The sequence below is a fragment of the Haemaphysalis longicornis genome, unplaced genomic scaffold, assembly GCF_048455015.1.
Source record: "Haemaphysalis longicornis isolate Haplotype H1 unplaced genomic scaffold, Haemaphysalis longicornis Haplotype H1 scaffold_9, whole genome shotgun sequence".
Classification (NCBI taxonomy): domain Eukaryota; kingdom Metazoa; phylum Arthropoda; class Arachnida; order Ixodida; family Ixodidae; genus Haemaphysalis; species Haemaphysalis longicornis.
This window is the reverse complement of record NW_027526460.1, coordinates 144,640,686-144,663,950: the sequence shown is the minus strand read 5'-3', so window position 1 is coordinate 144,663,950 and position 23,265 is coordinate 144,640,686. Positions and strand designations below refer to the sequence as shown.

At 47.6% G+C, this 23,265-nt stretch overlaps 1 protein-coding gene across 5 annotated transcripts in view; it reads left to right on the top strand.

Moving 5' to 3' along the window:
- LOC144153753 (complement factor B-like) overlaps positions 1–23,265 on the top strand; it is a 182,151-nt gene that overhangs the window by 14,109 nt on the left and 144,777 nt on the right. For 3 of the 5 annotated variants that reach the window (XM_077685455.1, XM_077685453.1, XM_077685452.1), the window contains exons 3-6: positions 7,458–7,688; positions 13,217–13,399; positions 17,718–17,801; positions 21,590–21,766. In XM_077685455.1, coding sequence (XP_077541581.1) covers positions 7,458–7,688; positions 13,217–13,399; positions 17,718–17,801; positions 21,590–21,766 — 675 coding nt within the window. The remainder of the gene's footprint in view (positions 1–7,457; positions 7,689–13,216; positions 13,400–17,717; positions 17,802–21,589; positions 21,767–23,265) is intronic. The other 2 variants (XM_077685454.1, XM_077685456.1) reach the window with 2 other exon arrangements.

The window sequence follows — 23,265 nt, the reverse complement described above, 5'->3', positions numbered from 1 at the left end:
AAGTCCTAATCACCGACCGCGGAACGGCATTTACTGCGGAGCTGATGCAAAGAGTATTACGCTACAGCAACACGGATCACCGAAGAACGACGGCGTACCACCCCCAAACGAACGGACTAACAGAACGTCTGAACAAGACAATCGCAGATATGCTGTCAATGTACGTTGGCGTTGAACATAAGACTTGGGACGAAGTGCTCCCGTATGTCACGTTTGCGTACAACACGGCTATCCAGGAGACGACGTAGCTGACGCCGTTCGAGCTTGTCTACGGTAGAAGCCCGACTACGATGCTCGACGCCATGCTTCCGCATGTAGAAGGCGACGACCTCAACGCCGACGACCACGGATATCTTCAACCTGCGGAGGAGGCCCGCCAGCTCGCTCGAGTTCGTAGAACGGACCAGCAGCTGGTGGATGCGGGCCGCTACAACCTCCGACGCCGAGACGCCGAGTACCAACCAGGGGACAGTGTGTGGGTTTGGACTCCCATCCGACGACGCGGACTCGGTGAGAAGCTCCTGCGACGGTATTTCGGACCCTACCAGAATCTACGACGTGTCGGCCAACTTACCTACGAGGTGATCCCCGATGGTGATTCCGGAACATCACGACGATGCACGCGGCCCGAAGTCGTTCACGTGGTTCGCTTAAAACCTTTCTACGGTCGATAACGAATTTTATTTTTATTTTCGGACTGTCGCTTATGTTAGCATCGGGTCGATGCACTCTTAGAGGGGGGGTAATGCCGCGAACTATACATTGGGTTGGTTTATTTGTGTTTTGCTTTTACCGCCCGGCTGCGCGGTCTGTGTTATCTCTGCGCTAAGGGAAGCGCGTGTTCCATTCTTTCTTTCTGTGACGCATGTGTTATCTGTCGTGATAGGGAGAGCATTCCGATCTAACGTGAACAGCCCAGAATAATCTTCTTGGATCTACTATGTTCTCGATGCGAATCGACGTTTCGAGAACCACGCCCGCCGAAAGATAAAAAGCCTGCAGTGCGGACGCCGGAGCATTCGATTCGACGACACTCGCCTGTGCAAGTCACTTTGTTGACCGCTGCTTCGCCGCTTCTGTATTCTTTTGAGTTGTTAGGGGAGCACAAGTTCGCTCCAATAAACGTGTTTCTCATTCAAGACAACTGCATCGTCCTTGTCTTCGGGACAATATGACTAGTGAGGACCACGGACTTGACGACGTGTTACCATGTCAGCCACATTTTCTTCAATAACCTTTCTCTCCGAGGAAGAGACACGATACGGGTGGCGGCGAACACTGGTGCCCCATCCGTTTGATTTCGATGCCCGACTGTCGTTGTTTGGGTAAAAAGATCGGAATGGGAATCAAATGAGCCCCGATGCTGGCTTTAATCTTCCGTTATTGCCAGAGTATCAGCGTGTGTAAGGTCGGGGCTCATAGTGACTTCGAGAGAAGACTGAGGGGTGGTGGGTTTCGGGGATGGGCAGGGGCGAGCTGAGGCGGAACTGCTGGGAAGAATCGCGATCTCGTTGTCGGACACAGAAGCGATGGTGCAGCCTCCCGGAAGTACAACTGGTTCTGTTGTAGTATTGTGTACAGGAGTTAGTGCTCGCCCACGGGAAAACCGGATGAGGCAGGTAGCAACGGCGATGCCTCTAGGAAAGAGACGGCCCAGAAGGGATGGCTAGAATGTCACCGTTAATAGCTGTTCCAGCAGAAAGCAAAAGGACGCGCTCGTGGCGCGGAGGTACAACATAGTCAACACCAGTCAACACCAGACAAAGGGAACAACTTTTAGGGAGTACAGAATGTTCCCTGTCCGTTAGGCTGATCGTGGGCCAGCGGCAGCCAAGTAAGGGCACGGGGAAAGCACGGCACAGCGGATGTGATAGCAAACTCCGTCAATACAAACGCCAACTGCACACTGTCCTGACGGTCGTAGGGATGCGTTGTTAGCTCCATGCAATAGAGGACCCTTGTATGAAGTGTTCACTTATCGTAGCCTTTCACACAAATCAGCATAGATAATCGTTACACTTCCCCAGTGTCCACCAACGCGTTAACCAAAATGCCTTCAAATGACATTGCAAACAAGTTTCACGGAAGCTCTGGAGGAGTTTGTGTCGTGCCAATCGATGCAGTTTTTCCCAAAAAACTACATGACTAGTTTTCCGAGTGGTGGATATCATCGTGCACAACGGGACGTAGGGGTGAAACCAAACGGCGGAAATGGAAGTGAGATCAGCGGTGAGACACGCGAGCATTTCGAGGAACATCAGCAGAGTCAGCAGGAGGTGGAAAACGACGTGCCAGAGACGGGTAGGCTTGTTCTATGTAACACAAGCGGGGGTTCACTTCATAGCGCTTGCAGATGTAAAAGCAACGTCGTTCATCCTGATGGCGCCCGGCGGGAAACTCAGGCGATGTGGCGGCGTATTCCAGAATAAAAACACGCGGGTCGATTTCCCGGCGGCTCTGGACGGGTCTGTCACCGCGTGGGGTAGTACGGTCGTGGCCCAGGAGTGGAAGGGAACGCAGAAACACACCTTTGGTGGTGATGACGGCTTACCGGTGCCAGTGGGAGGGGTGGGTGTCCAGAAACTTCGGAGTAGGACAGTGTGGCCAACGGAGCAACAAAACCTGGATGTGACTGATTGGTCACCTACGAGAGCTCTTTGATTATTTCTCGTGGGCCTGGCGTCTTAGCAGAGTTGGAAGAGTTGCGTGCTCATAAGGGGACATTGTTGTTGAGTTCGTCCCGGATTATGGTCCGTATAAGAGAGTAAAGATCTTCATCTCCAAGCTGCCGTACCGGTGTTTCTGGCTGAAGCGCGAAGACTGAAGGGCGTTCAGATGCTGGCAAGTGGCAGTTACCGCCGAAACAGTTCTACCGTTTTGGAGGGCTAGGGCGGTGAATGCAAACTGCTCGGTACCTTTCAGAATGTGGTGCACTCTATCAGCCTCGGTCATGTCCTTGTCAACGCGGCGGCAGAGCGCAAGAACGGCTTCAATTTATGAAGTGTACATTTCATTCAGACGTTGCAGGCGGACCCCAAGTTTCTCCTTTGCACATTCGGTATGTACAACCAAGTACCCGAAAGTCAGGCGCAGCTCTGAAGTGAAGCCGTCCGAATCAATGACTGTACTTGCATTTTTCAAATACCATGTTTCGACTATATCCGAGAGGGGAAAAGCGACGTATCGGAGCTGGAGCTTATCGTCCCAACCGTTGAACGCACCGCCCCTTGCGTAGCTGTCGAGCCAGGCTTCAGCATCTTCGTCCCGACGGCCAGCGACGCTCGCATGATCGCGCTGACGGCTCGTGACGATGCACTGAACAGGACTGGGGCGAAGGGTCGGCCGATTCCTGCGTCATGGGCATGGTCAGGTGTGCTAAACGGCGACGCAAGCGGAGCTCCATGCGTGAGAACGGAGAGGTACACAGCGGGACTGAGACAGACGCTCCGCCACTTGAGAGACGAGGTCCAGGAACGGCGTTTATTGAGGCGTTCTAACCGTAAGCACCCCAAACGCACGATGATGATGATCACGTAATTAGATTATGAAGAAACACTCCCCCATGAGCCGGGGCTGATGAGTACCTACAGATGAAGGCGAAGTGCGGCAATAGTCTTCCGGAATCTATTACCGCCGTGAGTGGGGTCACGAATGCTCACAATATGCGTACTGAAGCCAAGTAGTGACCCCGGATCCCAACCATGAGGCAGAGATAAGAAGGGTAAGAAAGATAAGAACGGTAAGAAAATAAGAAGGGTAAGAAAGGGGTGAAGTGAATATGCAGGCATTCTCAGATAATGAATGGCAACCTACCATTGTCCCTGAAGAGTAAAGTATGTAAAAACTGCATCTTACCGGTACTCACCTACGAGAAGAAGCTTGGAGGGTCAGTGAAATGGTTCAATTTAAATTGAAGGTGAATAAGCGAGCAATGGAGCGGAAACATAATCTACAATTGGTGTAATACATGGCAAATGTCACTTAATTTGAGTAAATGCAAAGTAATGTCTTTTAGTCGGAAACATGATAATTCAGATTTTCTTTATTCCATCAACCACAGTGCAGTTTCGCAAGCCGCTTCCTATAATATCTTGGTGTTCATCTAACACCAAATCTCTCTTGGAGTACCCACATTTCCGCCATCTGCGCAAAGGCTTCTAAAGCGCTCGGTTATTTGCGACGAAATTTACGATGCGCACCAGCCCTTGTCCGCAAACATGCGTATCTAACCTTTATTCGTTCACAGCTAGAATTCGCGTCAGCGATCTGGTCCCCTCACCAAAACTACCTAATCGTCCAGCTGGAATCTATTCAAAACAGAGCCGCCAGATTTATTACACGCAAGTACAACCGTCATCTTAGCGTCACCCAAATCAAACAAGAGTTATCACTTCAGCCGCTAGATACCCGTCGCACTATCGCGCTATTATGCCTTTTTCATAAATACATAGTTCGCGTCACACCTAACCCACTTCCTCTTAACGCCCCAGTACGTACGTCACGATGCCTTCATAATAGTCACAGTTTCACGCGAATTTTTGGCAAGACGCTTGCTTTCAATTCATCTGCATTGCATCGAGCAATCATGCACTGGAATGATCTTCCTGACCAAATTGCATCCATACTTAGTCAAGATGGCTTTAGCGATAATCTGCACCGACATTTTTCTAGTAATTGTGTAATGATGAATTGCTAGAATAATATTGTTACTGTTTATGGGTGTTTCCCCCTTGTATTTGTGTTTTTGTGATGTTTTTTATTCCCCAAAAACCCTGTGCGTTTGTGATCATTGTCTGTTAGAAACGTGTATGACGTGTTTCATTTACGTCTGTAAGCCTATTACCCAAACTCTATATTGTGTACTTGTCTTTTCTTCTTTTTCCCCACTATTTTTTTTTGGTGTTCTTTCAAAAATGTAACCCCCCTTACTCAATGCTCTTCAATGGGCCTGTAAGGTATAATAAATAAATAAATAAATAAATAAATAAATGAATAAATAAATAAATAAATAAATAAATAAATAAATAAATAAATAAATAAATAAATAAATAAATAAATAAAGATGCTAGGTTGAACGTTAAGGGGAAATAAGAGAGCGTATGGGGCTCAGGAAAGCAATGCACGTTAAGGACATATTAGTAGAAATTAAGACGAAGAAATGGGCGTAAGAAGGGCATGTAGAGCGAAGGCATAACTGTTGGTCATTAAAAGTAAAAGAGTAGATCCCTAGAGAAGCCAAGCGTGGCAGGCGGCGGCAGGAAGTTAGGAGGCCAGAGGATATCAAGAAGTTGGCGGGGATAAATTCGTCGCGGTTAGAACAGGACCGGGATAATTGGAGATCTGTGAGAGAGGTCTTAGCCCTTCGACGGGTGTAGATAGGCTGTCAAAACTGTCAATATTACACAGTGGCTCGCATTATCCCATAAGACACCAAGAGCGACGATCAATGGCTTCGGTCTGAACGATCGCTGCCGCAGCCGGAAATATTTTGTTCTCATGCGTTGGTCATTGCGAAATATACATATAGTAGGTGCGAAAAGCTAGTGTTGTTTCCATTCTCATCCAATATGGAGCATAAGCCGATGAATTACATTTACATTCTGTTCCTCGCCATGCGGCCGCTATTCGTTTCCGGAGTTGAACTTGGCTGGTGTGATTCCAGAGCCACCGAAACAATTAGGGGTACCTCCGCAACGTTGCGCCACATTTGCTGATCTCAGCTATGACGACGCACAGCAAAACCTGCACTGAGATTAGAAGATACGAATTGGCAAACGTGTTGAACCTGTGTGATTTGTGAGTTATGAAACAAAAAATGTAGTGCCATTACCCCCTTTTGAGATGGTGGAACAGCGATGCTGAACAGATGTGGCCAGGGTGTTTATGTGAAGTTTTTTACGGCTATATCAAAATGTTTCTGAACTGTGTTACGCAACTGCGTGTCACTTTACCCTGCTCTTTATGCCAAACAATTGAGACAAAGACAAGTTTGACTCAGGTTTATTAAAATAGATATGTTAAATGTCCCCCATCAGGCTTCGCAAAATCCCCGTCAATGGACGGGCTGTCAGGTAGACCCGATGCGGACGCTTGTGCTGCGCGTCGCGGGACCCACCTCGCAAAGTTTTGGCGCCAATGCGGCGGTGTGCGGAGTCACCCCTCTGTTCGCTGAGCTGTTCTTCATACGCTATGTTCCCTCTCCTTTTCCTGCCTCACACTTAGCCCGTGCACCTCTCCCATGCGGCGCTACGTCATACCCACAATGAGAAGGAACAAGAACTTTCCATTGCTTCAATGCGGACTAGTTGGTTGGAGCAATGGGGCATGGTAAAACAATGCAGTACAGACAGGACGACCAAGAAGAGAATTAACAGGACTATAACTGGACATCAACTGATTTTTAACCAAGCACAAACAGCGCATGCGCCAACCTGGACCAAGTACTCAAGAAACGTGTTCTTTTACGAAGTCATGTGGTTCAGTTTTTACGCACGTGGCAAGTGCGCATTTCGAAAATCATTTTCCTTTTTTGACAAACCCTAGATATCTTGCTTGCAGAGTTACATCTCTTTACAATACACCGCGCTTCAAACTATTCACGGCTGGCCTAGTCCCTAAAACAGCAAAATACTTGTTTGTTTTTTCAAAAAGTGGAACGGAATGTGGAGCACAGAGGCAGAGGCGGCAATAGACTTCTAGATTACCCGACGCACCAAGCCTTTGCAAAGATCTAGGGTGCACTCGGAGACTGTGAGCGCTAGTACTTTGTATTGTCTTCCTTGACGTCCTGTCTCTACTGCGCTGCTTTACCATGTTTTATTACTAGCCCTTCCCTTTCCTTCTGGGCTTCGTTGCACTTCTCGCATGTGCTCTCCGCGCCGACACTGCGATAGTGTATGTACGTCACGAACACGTGTTACTCCGAGTTGAAAGACAGGCATCCCCTCTCATCTTGCTCCTAACTTCGGTCCAACTAGGTTACTACTGTTTTTGCCAGTGCTCACCGGTTCCTGCGGGGACCTTCGTACGCGCGGACGGACGTTTCGTTTCGGCACATACAGCTTCGCCATAAAGGATTTTTATCTTTAAGTATTGCATACTCGGATTGCACGCTATTGTACACTGGGATTGCCCTGAGAGGAGTTTCGAGCCGTTTTGGCGTGAGCCGAAGTTGGTCGTAAGGCGGCAACCATGTTTTTCTATATTTTCAGCACATTACAGGTAACATAAGGCTGTGGAATTTCGGTAATCGTAAATTATATGACTGCAGGGACTACCACAGTCAACGGTTCAACAAATAAAGCTCCAGTGAGTTTTTAAACCGAACTTAAAAATCAAAGTACAACCGCTCCCACTGCGTCAAATGCCCTTTCCGTATATGCAATGAACGAGAAGGTTTTGACTGGTTTATACAGAAGTTTGAAAATAATTATTTTTATAACGTACTTCATGCGCAGAGGGGCCGTTTCCCGGAGACAAACCCTGTAAGGCGCCGCCACCACGTCTGGTGAATGGCGGATACAACGTCTCATCGAAAGGTCGGTTAGCTACTTACCACTGCGACGACCACTTCAGGCTTAAAGGACCATGGCAGCTCGTATGCATCCCGTCACCTTACGCAAACGGCATCTGGATGCCTTACTCAACAGTACCCCAGGAAAAGTACCCGGATAAGCCAGAGTGCCACCGTAAGTACACTGGACTGCAAGAGGAGCACCAGTATTCAATTTTACTTTTCCTTTAGTTAGGATTTCAGTAAACAAACGCATTATTAGTGCTTCTTTGATTTGACCCCACGTCCTTTATATTTTTCAGGAATGATAAACGTGCCAAGAAATGTTTTATAAAAACTTTTTTGCGGTTTTTGTGAGCGAACATCTTTGTTGCGTTGGGTGAGATTCTGTACCGTTTGTCTAAGGCGACGCTTGTAACCTTTAGGGTTACTGAGGAAAACCAAGGATTTAAGCAATGAGTGAAATGTAGGCAGCTTTTCCTAAAACAAATATTGGCAGCGCTTTTGAGCATAAAAAATAAATTACTGTAGTGACAAAAGAAGCAGCGACACTAACAGTTACAAGATTAATATTAAATGTCCTTATCCCGCTTACGTCCTGTGCAGGCCCAGCGCTTGTCCTGCAGTTACACTTGGTCACCTCTGCCTCAATCCACTTTGCTATCTGATTTATTACCCTTCTATTCACAAATTTTCTCAAACCAATTCTAGTACCGTATCCCCGTACAAACATTTTTTCCTGGGTCTATTACGCCATGTCAATATTCATCGCTACGTGGACGACCCAACTGCAATTCTTCATCTGAATGTTTAGCAACACCAAAGTATCCCTAATTGAGGATGTCCGGGTCAGTATCAATAAGCCTTATTTCCATAAACCTGCCTTCTAAGGTGTCCATGGTTCCTTCGGCCGACGTTTTTACATTTTGGGAAAACAAATGCGCTGGCCTATAGGTTATTACAGGAATACACAGTGGTTGTATCGCACACTGTATAGTAACGGAGGCTGATTGCTGAGCATTACTTCAGAGTGCTTACCGAATGCCCCCCCCCCCCCCCCCCCACTTCCAAGTTCAAGCCAAAGCTGTGGTTGATTTCTTTCTAGAGGTTTGTATCAGGACTGAAATCTTGTTCAATGTAGTTTTATTCATATACGTATTCCACTGTTCTTTAGGAAGCGCGAAAGTGGCTTTTTTTCATGCGATCTCAGTGACCGACACGCAAAAAAGGTGGACCATTGAGTAAGGTAGACCTGTTCTGCTGATGTCTCATACATGGCGATAAGGTCGGTATCTCCCTAGCAGTGACTAGCTGAGTGACATTCGCTTTATGGTACTGCTCAGCAAAGCCTATGTCGACGGCCTACTGCTAGGCAGCCCCCCCTGCCCTCCAGAAGCTTTCGCCCACAAGCAGAAACAGCTGGATGCGGCCAGAAACAAATGCCTCCGCATCTTATTCGGCCTCCGGAAAGGGTCGTCATGCTTCGGTACGATCGCTGAAGCTGGCTGTCTGCCTTTCGACTTGATTTGACTAAAAAACTGTGCGAATACATCTGCAACATCAGCTGCACGCCAAAAACATTGAACTAACAAGTACGATTGGAAATGGCAATTTGGGTTTCGCGCAAACACTCGGGGCATTAAGTCATTCTGTTCCCTCCCAGGCACCAGGAGCAGTGCCATCTAATTTCCCGCCCTGGACGCTTTCGCTCCTGCATATCAAACGCAGCATCCCCGGAATTTACTCGAAAAAGAGCATGCCTCAAAGTAAACTCCTACTTTTAATACTTCATCATATCAGCCGGCAGCCGGCAGACTAGCCAATAATACCAGATGCGAACACAGGAAGTACCAGCCGGGGATGAGCATGCCCGTGACGAAGGTGAGTTTAGTTGTTAGCAAGCGGGCGGACGAAGTCTTGCGAGGCGCGCCCACAATTGCTCTGCACGAGCGGCGCCTCGTAAGACCATTCGCAGCCAATCACAAAACGTCGTCGAGGTTTGTGTCATTTCACAGGTTTGGGATAAGATATCCCTTCTACCGATTGGGTGTCCTTTTTGGTATACTTTGCGGTCAAAAAAGGAATGCGGGGCACCTCTGCATTGAAGTTATTTAAAGGTGAGCGCTACATCGCATGCACTGGGCAGTCAATGAAAAAATATCTGATCCCACCTAACCCACCGCACGTTGAACACAGACGCGATTAGTTGAGATACATTTTATGAAGCCAGGTCGATGTTGGGTTTAATTTGCCGGGGTGGGGCACAGTAGCGACGCCTGTGCTCTTTTCACTCTAAGTAACACAAGCTTGTTGGTACTCTATTTTTATTGCTCTCAATTACACTGGACAGAAAAACGCGCCGGAGACACGAAAAGCGTGCTGAGTGAGCCTCAAGGTCGCTACGGGTGCGTTGGCCACGGCCGCAAAGTGGCGCAGGCCGGCGCAGATAGCACGAGCGACCGCTTGTTACCACTGTACGAAACGGAGCTGAAGTCCCAAACAAGGCAGCATATACGGGAAAGGAGTTAATACTGCCATGTCAAATTCCATTAAAAACGGTCATTACTGCTGCTTACGAGAGCGGAAATCGAATCTCCGCCGCAGTGTTCACATCTGTAGGCGGACCTGTAAGGGACCGGTCGGATGCTTCGAGCGCGCGTATTTCCACCCACTGTATCTAGCGTCGCGGGTCGTTCTCTAGCCGTGGCAGCAATTTACGCTCGCGGCACCTGCATCACGCCCTCGTCGTTTTTGAATTAGGTGGCTGAAGAGATCAGTACGCAGGGGCATTGGCAAAACAGCTTCCAACACCTAATCGACACGGCTACGGCAGCTCTGCCCGGCGATATTCGTCCGACAGTCACGTACACAGGTCTGTTTATTGGCGGGGAGATGTTTGAGGGGTGCCCCCTGGTTCCTGACGTTGGCTTTGGGACTCGCGCCGCTGTCGTCTGCTACACTCCCCTTGTGAGGGGCAGCAGTGCCAGTGCTAGAAATTGCCCGCTTTGATACTTAAGTGAAGTAAAAAGTGTATTTCCAGTAATTCAGTTTTTTTGCCAGCTTCTGACACATCCGAATGACTTCAAGCTGTATCCCCCAAAAGTTTGCAACACACGAGGAGAGAGAAAACAACTTTCTTCAGAGCATCAGTCAGAAGATCGTGTGTAACTCGTCCTTCCTAGCTTCTTCGCGAGGTTCAGCGCTCAGAGCTCCTCGATGAGTATTGAAAATGTGTTGGCTTCCGTACAGTATTTTTTAGATGCTTTTATGAAGACTCGGCAGTTTAATGCTACTTACCAAGCAGCGGGCCCCTATATGCACATCGTTCAGCAGAAAATAAAGCAGCTAGGCTTCTATATCCTTCGTTGTTGTTTACTGGTATCACAGTAATATTTTTTTTTCGGTTCTCGACGCATTAATTTTTCTGCACCGTCAAACGTTTTTTAAGTAGGTTTGGGGATGTTTGGTAGGTTCATAAATATCGCGTAGATATTTTATTCAGACTGTATGGCATGCATTCTCTTCTTCAGAAATTGGCGTTCGCTATGGCTGCGTGCAAGAAGGTGAATATCCGCAGCGTACGTTGTTTATTCACATCCAAATACAAGGAGAAGGTTTTTGCTACGCCACTGCGATCGCGCCTCAGACAACGTCGTGTAGAGTACTCGGGGGTGCCTTTTGTGCTCAGAATTTCTACCGTAGCCATGGTTATCATAATGAACTGACTCTCAACCAGAACAATTATCACATGATTACGGTGTTGACGGCTTCATATACACTCGCTAGAAAACGCAATAAAAATATGCATGCATAAATAACAAGAACCTTAACCGATTAATATTTACAAGCAGCTATTTATTGTTTTCCAATCCCTCCAGGGGTAAAGAACAAATCCTGGTCTACTCGGGATGGTGTTCTATGAATTGAAGAAAATTACACATACTCTCTTGTCGTGGAATGAGGACAAGGCCCACTAATCAGCTCGATTTTGCCGTTAAATAAAGTTTTCTCTTCCTCGCCGCCCCCCTCCTTCTCTTGAGTGCAGTATTTGTATAACGCATACGTGAACATTGGGAAGATATGGCTGTGGGAAATGAATCAGAATACTCCTCCAGATTTGAGCAAACGTTGTGTTACTGCATTTTTACGGTAGACGTAAATCGTTTTGCTCAGTATACCTCCATGCTGGTTTGAAGCCTGGTGTAAAACCAGTACGCGCCTATACACACAGTGGGTTATTTGGAACTCAATGTAATGTTCTTGTGGTCCATAGTGAACGGCTGCATACTTTCATGCTGATAATGTAAAGTTATGGTATACAGTACTATCGAGTGTTCGGGAAGGTTGCGGAAACTGTTTTGCATTACCGGGAATCATAATGCCTTCTACCAAAGCCGACAGCCGCGAACGTCTGGAATTTGTTTTGGTTTCATTTCGTCGCTATTCTCGGTTACTAGCACCTGGCAGTTCCCGTTATTCGAAAGAATGCCTAATACAGTAGCTGATGCCTAGCTCCGACTAGTCGTGCTCCGCACAACACTGGCTTCGCAAGGAATGGGGCGACGCCCGCAATATAGCGTAGCCGTATACAAAACTATACTTTGACACACTCCTTGAGGTAGTGCATGTGATTTTGAGTCTATTATTATTATCATAAAAAGTTACGCACACGCAAATCTGGTGCGAACAAGCATCAGACGTCAACCGAGCGCAAAGAGACAGCCGGGAGGGCGAGCCCGAGTGAAGCATACGACAAATACGAGAATCCCGAAGCCGACGTCACGGAGGCGTGCATCGACGCGCCGCCGTGGTCGCGCTCACCACCACTACCAAATCTAGCCTTTCGCGGCACGCGCTGAAATCGAAACTGCGACTGGCCCCATCAAAAAAATCTTTAATTAAATTAATTTAAAACCGTCGCGCGCTGAAGCAAATGATCTTCTTAAATATAATATATAGGTCATCAGCAACTTATCGAACCAAACAAACAAGATGCAAAATTTTTCTGTTATCGCCCCTTTAAGATTTCGTACACCACCACGTCCTCGTGCTCAATGCCTCCCGCGAGTGCTTTTTGTATTTTTGGGTAAAAATGTCTTTTGAATAGATATTCGTTTGTCTGCTATCTCCGGAAAGCACTCATGTATCTGTTATTAATAAAACACGGCAAATATCACGTGTTTATTGACATTTCGCCCGAAATATGCCTGTTTTATTTTGTTCAACAATGTTGAGAAGTATAAAAATTGGCACCAGATTTAGTAGTTTTGAAGTGTGTTGTCTTTGATTTACCGTTTGTGCACGCGGCTGAATCGAGGGACAGGCAGATGTGCAGATCGAAATTTTTGCGTTTTATTTGCCCCAAAAACACTACCTTCTTCAAAACGCACGTGTGCATTGCTTTCGGGAGCGGAAACCATGGAAGCATTACCACTTCCCATAAGATTGGAGGTTTGTATATGTCCCATAGGGCTGCTATACAAGCCATATCCTGACGGTATGCCCAAATTTGTAGAACAAAATTACATGTCTTATGAAGTTCTCATATTTAATGCTTAGATTTTTATTTTACAAAAATGTCCAGGCACAAACAACTGCAGTAGGGGTTGCACAGTCGGTTAGGCCTATGTTACGTATACGTACCTGAAGAATCTGAAAGTGTAATTTGAAAGAAAGGCTCATTTAATTATTTCGCTGTTGAAGGAGCTTGTGACGACTTCGAAGTGGAACATGGCCGGCTGAGCGGAGAGCGCTCCGGCGGGACCTTCTTTGCCCCCGGGGACAGGGCGTTCGTCGAGTGCGATCCTGGCTTCGGCGTAAATGGTACCGATCAGCTTCTGTGCCAGGATGACGGCTCGTGGAACGAACAACCGCCAACCTGCATTGGTGAGAAGCGGGTCACTAAAAGTTTCAAGTTTATATTTCCCTGCTGGTACATCGACGACGATCCTGTTTAAATATGTATGAGAAAAACCCATTCTTGGGTAACTTAGTGCATGCTTGTTGCAAAAATTAGAACCCGAAAAACAACGTCTACAAAGAAGCACGGCAGACAAGCCCTTTCTTTCTATCTGCCTGAACGTCCTTCGGTTCACCTACTTCTTAAGTTGTTAATATCCAGTATATTATTTCTCTTCTTTGCCTTTTTTCCGCCCGCGGAGCTACTATATCCATGAATTTAAAATAATTCGGATAATTATTGAAGACGTGAAAATTAGAGCCATAACCCAACTAACAAGGGACGTTGCATGGCTAAAATTTCAACGAGGTACGCGCCTGCGGCCCCGCTCTACCGGTTGTGGTGCCTCCACAACTCGCTACTCCGCTACGCGTTACTGGAACTGGTCAACAGGCCGACTTTCCCCCACTAGCACTGGAAGAGGTTTTGATGATATTGCCGCAGAAAGTTACAACGGATGAAATTTCGTGTACTGGGAGGGTTCACTAATGGCGTCCAGCGAGGCAGACATGATGGTCCTACTAGAAAATTTCGTTCGCCGATTTCTATTTCGTTCTGCGCCATACCACAAACTCCATGGCTACTGATCTTCCTCGAGCTGCTCCGAATGCACCTCGCTGTGCTCTCTAAGCAGTCCCCGAGAAGGTACGAAGTGGCAATCGCCCAGGTGATTCCCGAACCCCACGTGTGACGGTGTGGCCAGCATGACAGACAGCCACAGGCCCTTATCTCTCTCTCTCTCTCTCTCTCCCACGTGATTGTGAACTCCGCGAGCCCTAGCTCAGACGTGCCTCGCACATAGCGAGCATTGCTCTCTCACGCGTATGTACCAAGTGGTAGTCAAAGCTTCGGTTGCCGGAATAGAGCTAAAAATAATCACTACCTCACCACTCCGACGAAAGATCGGTGCCTCTGCCCACTCTGTCGACGACGTTTCTGACTATTACGGTCTTCTATTTTGCCCTATGGCTCTGGCTTTCAACGGCTCGTTAACAGCGCCTCAGTCTCGTTTCTCCCGCCCTCTGGCTCAGACTTTCCACGGCTCATTACCTTCGCCTCAGTCTTGTTTATCTCGCCCTCTGGCTTAGACTCTCTTAGTCTTCTGGACTGCCCCTCACAGTTTTCTCCGGAGAGCTCCAGCTCCAACGCTTCCGGGTCACATATCTCCGCCTCTTGTGACAACCCTTTCTCTTTCCTTCGAGTCGCTAGTTCTGTGCCTTCCTTCTCCCATTGCCGTCTCTGTTTGATCTCTGCAGAACGTTCCCTCTCCTCCTCTTTGTATTCCTCTCCGAAAATTTGCCTTTGCCGCTCAAACACATCGGTGTCACTTTTGGGCCCAGGTCGAGCTCCTTTCTCGACTCCTGTTTGATCCAGAGTTCTAGCTCCATGTCTAATAATTTGTCGCCGTCGCTAGTCTGTCGCTCATTGTTCTCGTAATCCTCATCACGCCACTCGTGCTCGCGGGCTATCTCTCTATCCAACCATGCAGCAAGAGCACTCCCGTCAAATCAAACAATTGTCCCATGGTGAGCAAACTGTCTAATCTTGCCTGTGCCATAATGACAACCTTTCTTTCACTCTCTAGCTCTGCCTCTCCTCCCTGAGTTTTCTTTGCTCAATCTCTGGAGAAATATTTGCCTGCTCCTCTTCGCATTATTCCACGAATTTTTGCCTTTGCTGCTGGAGCACATTCGTGTCACCCTTGATACTTAGTCCGAGCTTCCTTTCCGCCGAAATCGCTTTGTGCACGCAGGCACTAAGTAGGGAATGCCGTACAACGTGCGCACGTGCGCGCTGGGCGGGTAACTCACGGCGTTAACTAGACACGCAACAACTAAAAAGCCAATCACACAATGGGGGAATACAAATCACACCCTCGGTGGCGACTTACATTTTAACCATAGGCAACAAGATTAAAGCAACATAGCAGGTACGAAAGCTCTCCGCGACAGACGAAACACCAGGAGGAGGCATTCGTCTTAACCCTAAGCATGGCTATGGGTAACCGCGAGCGGAAAGTAACGCGCACGGAAATGACGGAAGGTCACGGTGAAGTCGAGTTGGCTTCGCCGGGCAGCCGCTTACGTTTTTCCGGGATCCTTGGTGCGGAGTCTGCCCAGCCTTGAGACCCGCGACGACGAGGCGAACTCGATCCCGTAGATGAGGTGCTGGTCGTTCCGCCGCGGGCCTACCGCCGGACATCCGCTGAGCCAGCGTCACCCCTGGACCCTTCCCAGCGTATTGCACGTTCAAAAATCTCCAGTAGACAGCCCCAAGCTGCCGCTCGCACCCCCTTAATAAACTTCGCCCGATGGCCCGAGTGTCCGGCACCTTTGTCCCCCTGTTTCCCTTTGTTTCCCTGGGCCCACGCTACCACGCCGCATGCTGAGCTGCTCGCGTTATTGTGACGTCGCTTTTCCAGAATCGGAGACGGGGCGAGCGAGCTGAAACGCCGTAACCCCGCTCCTGCCTTCTTCGAAGCAGCGACAAAAAAAGGCAGGAAATAGAAAAAAAAGCAAACGCGAGAAATGTGGATGGCGTGACTCAAGTGACGAAGTGCGACAAAAAACGCCCGTTCGCTCTCGGGGAGGCCGTCATGTCGGCCACCGGAATGAAAAAATTAAGGGCCTGGCCGGCCGTTAGGGACTCCGTAATCGCCGTCGTTTAGATGTCAACGTCACAATCCGCTAGTGTCCCAAAAGAACGCAAAGAAATCCTCCTTCGTAAGCTGACATCGCTTTCAACTGTTATATGGTGACTGACACGTTTTTATGCGTCGTCTCCTGGCCAGACCGCCGGGTGAACGGATTAGCGCAGCAAACAAAAAAGAAGCTTCCGTGGATTCTCCTGACGCCCCTGGCGCCCAAATATGCTCGGCCGGTGTTAAAACAAACACCGTACAGGTAAACACGCTAACCAGAGCAAAAGATATCTTGTTTCCGGGCAGTTTTAAATAACAAGTGACAGGCCTGAGCTTAACACCCGGTTTGGGAAACGGGCCAATATTGGCCAAAGAAAACTCCAGCGTTCACAGTAATCGCGGCAACACTTGCTGGGAACGAGAGAAACACCTTAAGTGACGGCATAAGTGAGAAAGACTCATCATAGGTGATGAAGGTGATCTGCAATAATTACCACGTCCAAAAAATGAATGAAGCTCACACTTATCGCAACAATAATGGAATAAAAATTGCTTTCGCAGCAAAGAATAAGTAAATCGGTTACAATCTGGGACCTAGCCGTTCGTGATGGTCGTAAGGGTGGCGGACAGCTACGCTATCTTCAAGCCTTACACGTTTGTGCCAGCTTCCTTAATTTCTTGTTGAGCTTCGGAAAAATACGTAAGAAGCATCGGCCCATTCTTACTATCAGAACCCCATGCAACAAAATTTGTAGAGCTGCTTTAAACTTTGTTGGAACGACCGCACGTACAATTCCAGGTGATTTTATCTTATTCATGGCTGCCTCGATCGAAACACACTCCGCCGATATATACTCGCACAGAGGGACTACCTTACACTCGACGTACTGACATTGTCCAACAATGGGAACGCGTAGTGTACAATTTGTGTACGGTCGAATGGAAATCTTTTGGTGTCATGCAACAAATTGCCTTGTTTTGAATTAGAACTTTGCTCTGAGGAGTGCAAAAAAAACATCAATAGCGTAAAAATTGCTCCCATGTCCACCAATGCTTGAAGTAAAATGGTCTCAACTGAGACTGACAGCTTCCCTTTTGTTTTTGTGCATGTTTAGTTTGGGTTTTTCCGCCCGTGCTGCAGTATTTCCCTATTTTAAGCAGTGTTACTTGGTGCCATAAGTGTCGCAGGTGTTTTTATGTTAACAAAACTAATTTAATTTGTTTACTATGCCACACACTCCTACCAAGGTTGTTCCAAAGGTAACACGAAAGTCGTGTAAATATACTAAAAACTGAGCATCCAAAGCATACAAGAAATACGACACTTGGGAGAAAACCTTCTACGTCTTTATTCAATGGAGTTATTTCACAGTGGCACAAAGTTTGTTTGGTTCAGTGTTTACGTTATTAGATTCGTTTTCAAGTTTGTTTTTGTCTGAACTTCGCTTCCGAACTTTTCTCGTAAATATTTTCAATGTTGTTTGTTTGCCTTCCAACTGCTGTCCGAGCACTTCAGTCATCGACATTTAGCGTAGCAAACCCTGCAGAACATACGATTGATGTTGGCAGTTCACATTAAAAGCTTTCCGTCTTTGTCTCTCTAGCTCTCGAAAGCAAATCCGCTGTGCTGTCTTGTCAAAGATGCAGTCAACCAGAAATTACAGCCCAGGGTGCACATTGGATGAAACGTAAGCCGGGAAGCCTTCAATTTGATTTGCGTTGCTGTCGGGCTAACTTAAAAAATGGCCACATCGATGCCCACGTCCTGACACTCGCCCATGCGATGCGTGTCACCACCCCCTGCCAGATTGAGCATCCACCACGTAGAGTGAGATGTGCTTGGAAGTGTCTATAACACACTGGCTAGGTGTCGAGACCCGCAGCTTAGAGTCCAGGGCGATCTAATGGTATTGTAAAACCCAGCGGCTGCTCCAGCCAGACCACGACATCTGCTCCCACAAAAAACAGAATGCATCCGCAAGCCTAGCTCCTTCAATTAGCTCCAACCACTAGCCCGGTTGTGTCCACTGCAGAAGGAATGCCTCTACCAAACATTTCCAGCCACGTCTTTTGTTAACTAGCCACGCCCATTCCTTCCGCTGAATTTCATCAAATCCTACCCCCTATCGAGTATTTGGTGTCCCAGTATTTAGTTGAAGGCCCATTGGCAGCCATATCGTGAAAACGAGAGACCACCTGTCATTAGTAATACGCATGATCATGCTTATTTGGTAAATCTCAAGCACATGTCTTCCACACGAATTTGTTTCATAATCGATACCGCAGCTGTTTTCTTATCCCTAGGAGTGATCCCCAACATTCTTCTTTCCATTTCCAACTGGGCAGATCTAAGTTTCTTTCAAATTACTAAGTGAGACCACAAGTTTCTGCCCCATACGTAATTAACAGGTTAAAGCACTGGCTGCAGGACATATTTTTAGTGGAAGGGGAACCCCAGTACTCTGAATAACAGAAGTCTTACTGAAGGCATCCCATCTAGCGAATACTGTGCGTTGAGTTTCTTTTTCGTGATTTGGATCGGCCCTTATTACTAGCCTGTTGGACCTCTGGGTCCTCCAGCTGCGGCGCGATGCTCGGAAAGCAGAGCGACACGTCATGATGCGATGAGGCTTTAATGGAATCTATTATAAGGGCGCGAGACAGCGCAGCCACGCGAGCATGTGACAGCTCGTGAAAAGCAGCATGAAATTATGATGATCAGTGTCGTCTGCTAGCAGCGATGACGTCCCAACAGTCTCCCCCGCCTACAGATGACGCTAGGTCCATGGCTTCCGAAGGGTGGAGTACGGCACGCTGGACTGCAGTGCTGCCGCGCAAACGTAGACAGCAAGTCCTGAGACTTCGTCCCGTCCACCGATAGACTCTTCTAATCGCGACGTCAAGGTCTACAGTTTTCTATGACAACGTTTTTCGCCGAGTAGAATGATTATGTCCTTCCGTAAGTGTCTTTTTCTTGTCTGGATTTGAGAGAGAGAGAGAGATCAAACTTTATTTAAAGCGGCCCATGTCCGGGCTGCCGAAAATCTGGTTCTGGTGGGCCTGGAAGATGTTCAGGTGGCAATTCCGCAGGTGCCAGGGCCCCGCACGTGGGCAATGTGCCGGGCGAGGCGAGGCCAAAGGATGGGGCGAAGATCAGGCGGAGGAGCAGCCCAGTTTTCCCATGAGTATGGAATGTGGGATGGTAAAAGGTGTGGATGAAGAAAGTGAGGTGATCGCCTGGCGCGAGGACAAGTCTAGTAGGTGTATTTAACGCTGGATTTGAGATTACCGTGCAGCAGTCGTCCGACGTTAAGAGAGAGCTTCCTCCGCCATCGTTGTTTCCACTGCGTAACCTGTCGCTTCAAGCAATTTGTCCACAGTGTTTTGGAAGCCACAGTCGTTTAATCGAAGTAGGAGCAGGAAATGTTTCTAAACCTAAACCAGGGAAAGTTGGTGTAAACGGAAAGCTTTTCTTGCAGGTGTTTGACCTTCAGGGAGGTTGTGCTGTTGCTGCATTTTCTTTCTGTTTTCCTCCGTGGACATCTTGCCGTCTGCACTTCTGTTTTGTTCGGTGTCTGCAGTGCAACACTTTTCCCTTGATGCCTCCCTTTGGGCTCGGCATTACGTCTTCTGGCTCGCTCTTTCTTTTTGCGTTTGTGTTTCATCGACTCGGCTCGTTTTGCAGACTTCTGCTCACGAAGATTTTCAGTTTTCTTTGACTCCTCGATGTAGTGCAGGATGTTCTGGACCTTGAACGAAAGTGTATGGAAGCGCTGGTTCCGAAAACTAATTAGCACTTTTAGGGTTCCCGGAGGCGAGTAGAGGGATTTTCTCTGTGAAGTCATTATATGCTCGAAGGTGGAAACGACCGCAGTTCGTGGAAGCTTCGCGGGAGATTTCATTCTTGTGCATCCTGATCGATTCGTTAGTGGGTTCTGCTTCAATGGGGGGATCGTTCATACAGGTGGAGTCTTGCGGTAGTTGGGCTGTCGTTGGGTGCCAGTTTACCGCAGATCGAATCTGGTGGTTCAAAGTAGGCGGTAAAATTCCAGGACTCGAATTAGCTCCAAAGGGCACCCGAGTGATTTTCCGTGCGTGTAAGTCCTGCTGTGGATGTTCTGCTAGTGAGGATGTGTGTTTGCCTGTTGGTATTGAAAGAACGGTCGCAGGGCGTGGCGTCGAAGACCGGCATTCCTGCATCTTGAAACGTAGACTCGCCGTCAAGGTGACAACCTTGTCGCGGTACTGTCCGGCGTCTAACGTCTCACTCTCTAGCAAGTCGTCTGGTGTCTCCTCGAAAACCGCGTCATCCACGTTCTCAATCTGTGCATAAGATGCGCCGATTCGGTCGAGCAGTACACTTACTGCCGATGGTGTCACCTCTCGATGTCCTTTTATATGGCCTTCCGCTTCCGCTAGAAGGCCACCCAGTTGCGCCCGTAGTCTGAGGCGTCGTCGATGTTTCCGCTCCATTCGGTCCCACGCAGATGGCAACCCTCGCCAAGATCGCAGGCCCACGTCCTTTCGTCTGCTTTCGCGGCTCCGTGCGTCGATGTGCTTGGCGTCGGCTAGAAGTCCCGGGATTCGGCACCATTTGTTGGACATCTGGGTCCTCCAGCTGCGGCGCGATGCTCAGAAAGCGGAGCGACACGTCATGATGCGATGAGGCTTTAATGGAATGTATTAGAAGGGCGCGATCCGGCGCAGCCACGCGAGCGTGCGACAGCTCGTGAAAAGCAGCATGAAATGATGATGATCAGTGTCGTCTGCTAGCAGGGAGGAAGTCCCAACATAGCCCAAGCTCGAGGTATTTATAGACTTCTTCTAATATTTCCTTGCTTATCTACAGACCCATGATACACACACAAGATTGCACCTTACCGTATACAACTCCCTTGCGGTTTCTTCTCTTAAGCGAGAAAAGAGAGATTTCAGAAGATTCTTGTTGATGAGTATCAGAACGCGAGTTTTTAGACTTTGCTCGTTATTGTCGTGGAATAACTTGCAGGTTACGCCATAGCTTGTGCTTTAGGCAAGCTGTGATTTCGGTGGCGTCATCATCATCTGCTAGCGACAGCTGCATGCTCCCCTGCGGCCATGAGCATTACGAACTCTTATGTTAACAGTATAGGATTCACGTAAGCATATTCTTCAGTGTCAAGGAAATACACGTGCAAATCAGTGAGACGAATTCAATCTGATAAAGAACTCTATGCACACCTCGTAAACAATTCGTGCTCTATTCGCCATGTTAGCTCAGATAATACAGAGGGGTACTTTCAGTGACAGCGTCTTTTCTCGGGGTATATATTTTAGTGAGTTTGTGTGGAAGATTCGTCAACAAGTTTTGATTTTATGCTTTCGACTACATTGTGTCATTCCAGGTCATACTACAATCGCGTTCAAAGTGCTCCAACCGTGGTCTCAAAAACAAACAAGAAAAGACAGGGAAAAATATTTTGTCTCTTTTTCGCAGCTCTTCGAGCCTGCCAGGAGCCGAAAATTGATCGGGGCGGCTACCATGGCAAGTGCTGCGCCCCCGAAGATGAGGTACAATTCTACTGCAACGGCGACCGCTATGCCCTTTTCGGAGTAAAGAACGCCACCTGCCTTCCTGACGGCACTTGGAGCGCACTTCTGCCCGTTTGCAAAGGTAGGTATGCTCAAACATCCCGGCAACGAACGTTTCTAGAACAAAATATCCTGTAGAAGTAACGAATGCCATATAGCTCGGCGAGAATCACACGTTTCCTATGTACAGCGAATTCACCTGTTTAACGAAAAATTCTTGCACTCCCAATCGCTGAATTCTTTGATAAGATAATGTGCCGCAGTGAACCCAAACCGAGCCGCCGGGCTGCTCGGTACAGCTCGGCTACTCGGTAGTGACGATTACGTCCTGGTGGAAGACCAGGTCCAGGTTCGCTCTGACCAAGCAAGCCGACATCACGGAGACCATCATACGAAAGAGACGGCACGAATGATCAGGTGATCAATGATTAATAGCTTGTAGAATAGCCAAGCTATATAAACACCCCGCGAATTTCTAGCGGATTTTCCGCTCTGCCCGACCTCGCGCCGCAACGCCCCCTGAACCTCGATCGCATGAGGTCGGCGGTGGTTGTGCATACCATACTTCATGATTCTCTGCAGTATAAAAGTGATGACTTTTGTGCCTAATGGGGTTTAATGCTATTGTAAATGAACATTGTTTGTTCCAATATGCCTCTGTGCTTTATTGGGAGCCACAGAAGTTCGCGACGAATGTAAAGAAGTGATGTGTTGAACGAACAATCACCACTGTCCTACAAACCTTGTTATCTAGGCGTTTGACTGTAGAGCTAGTCTGAAACTTTCAGATATGAAACATTTCTAACTTTTCTTTTAAATTTCTGAGGCGATCGAAATTCATCCAATGCCCACTCATTAGAGCTCTAGGGCCGACTGCCATATATAAGCACACATGTAAAACTGAGTAGGATACTTCAAGCAATATCCAGTTAGTTCAATGCAATCGTCATATAAATTATTTCGATCCCTTTTTTGTGAGCTCGTGCCTGTCTAAGCAATGCGAGATAAGCGGCAGATTTAACATAAACAAACAGCCCTTCAGTTTTCCCCAGAGTATTATCACATAAAACCAGAATTAGTAATTTTCTGGGAAATACTGTTTTTATACAACTTTCAAACAACATACACTAACACCTATTGTATAAAATGTCGATAATGTTATATTTCCGGGCAGAGTGCTGCTTGGCTTTTGCCAAGGTGATTATTATACTTTTATCACTGCCACTCAAGTACCATCTGCACCTGTAGCAAACAAGTCTGTAATGCTCATAGCGAAAAGACAATTATGCTCCACTTGTGCGTGTGTTGCAATTATGGAGACGTGTAGAAACGCCTTCACGTAAGGCTCTGCATACATGTAGATAGAAAGGCTGTTGTAGATCAACAAGCGGGCCTAGTCCTAAAAGTCAGGATGTCGCTTGTTCAGCTCAAGCACAACTATTTCAGAACTAGCGGCGGTACATCACAGGGAATCACGAAAGTTTGTTCTTTAAACACGTGAGGCACCTGCATGGGATGTTCGCCCAAGGAATATAACGTCTGTTCTAATATTGAATGTCATTCAATAATAAGAGCTTTGCA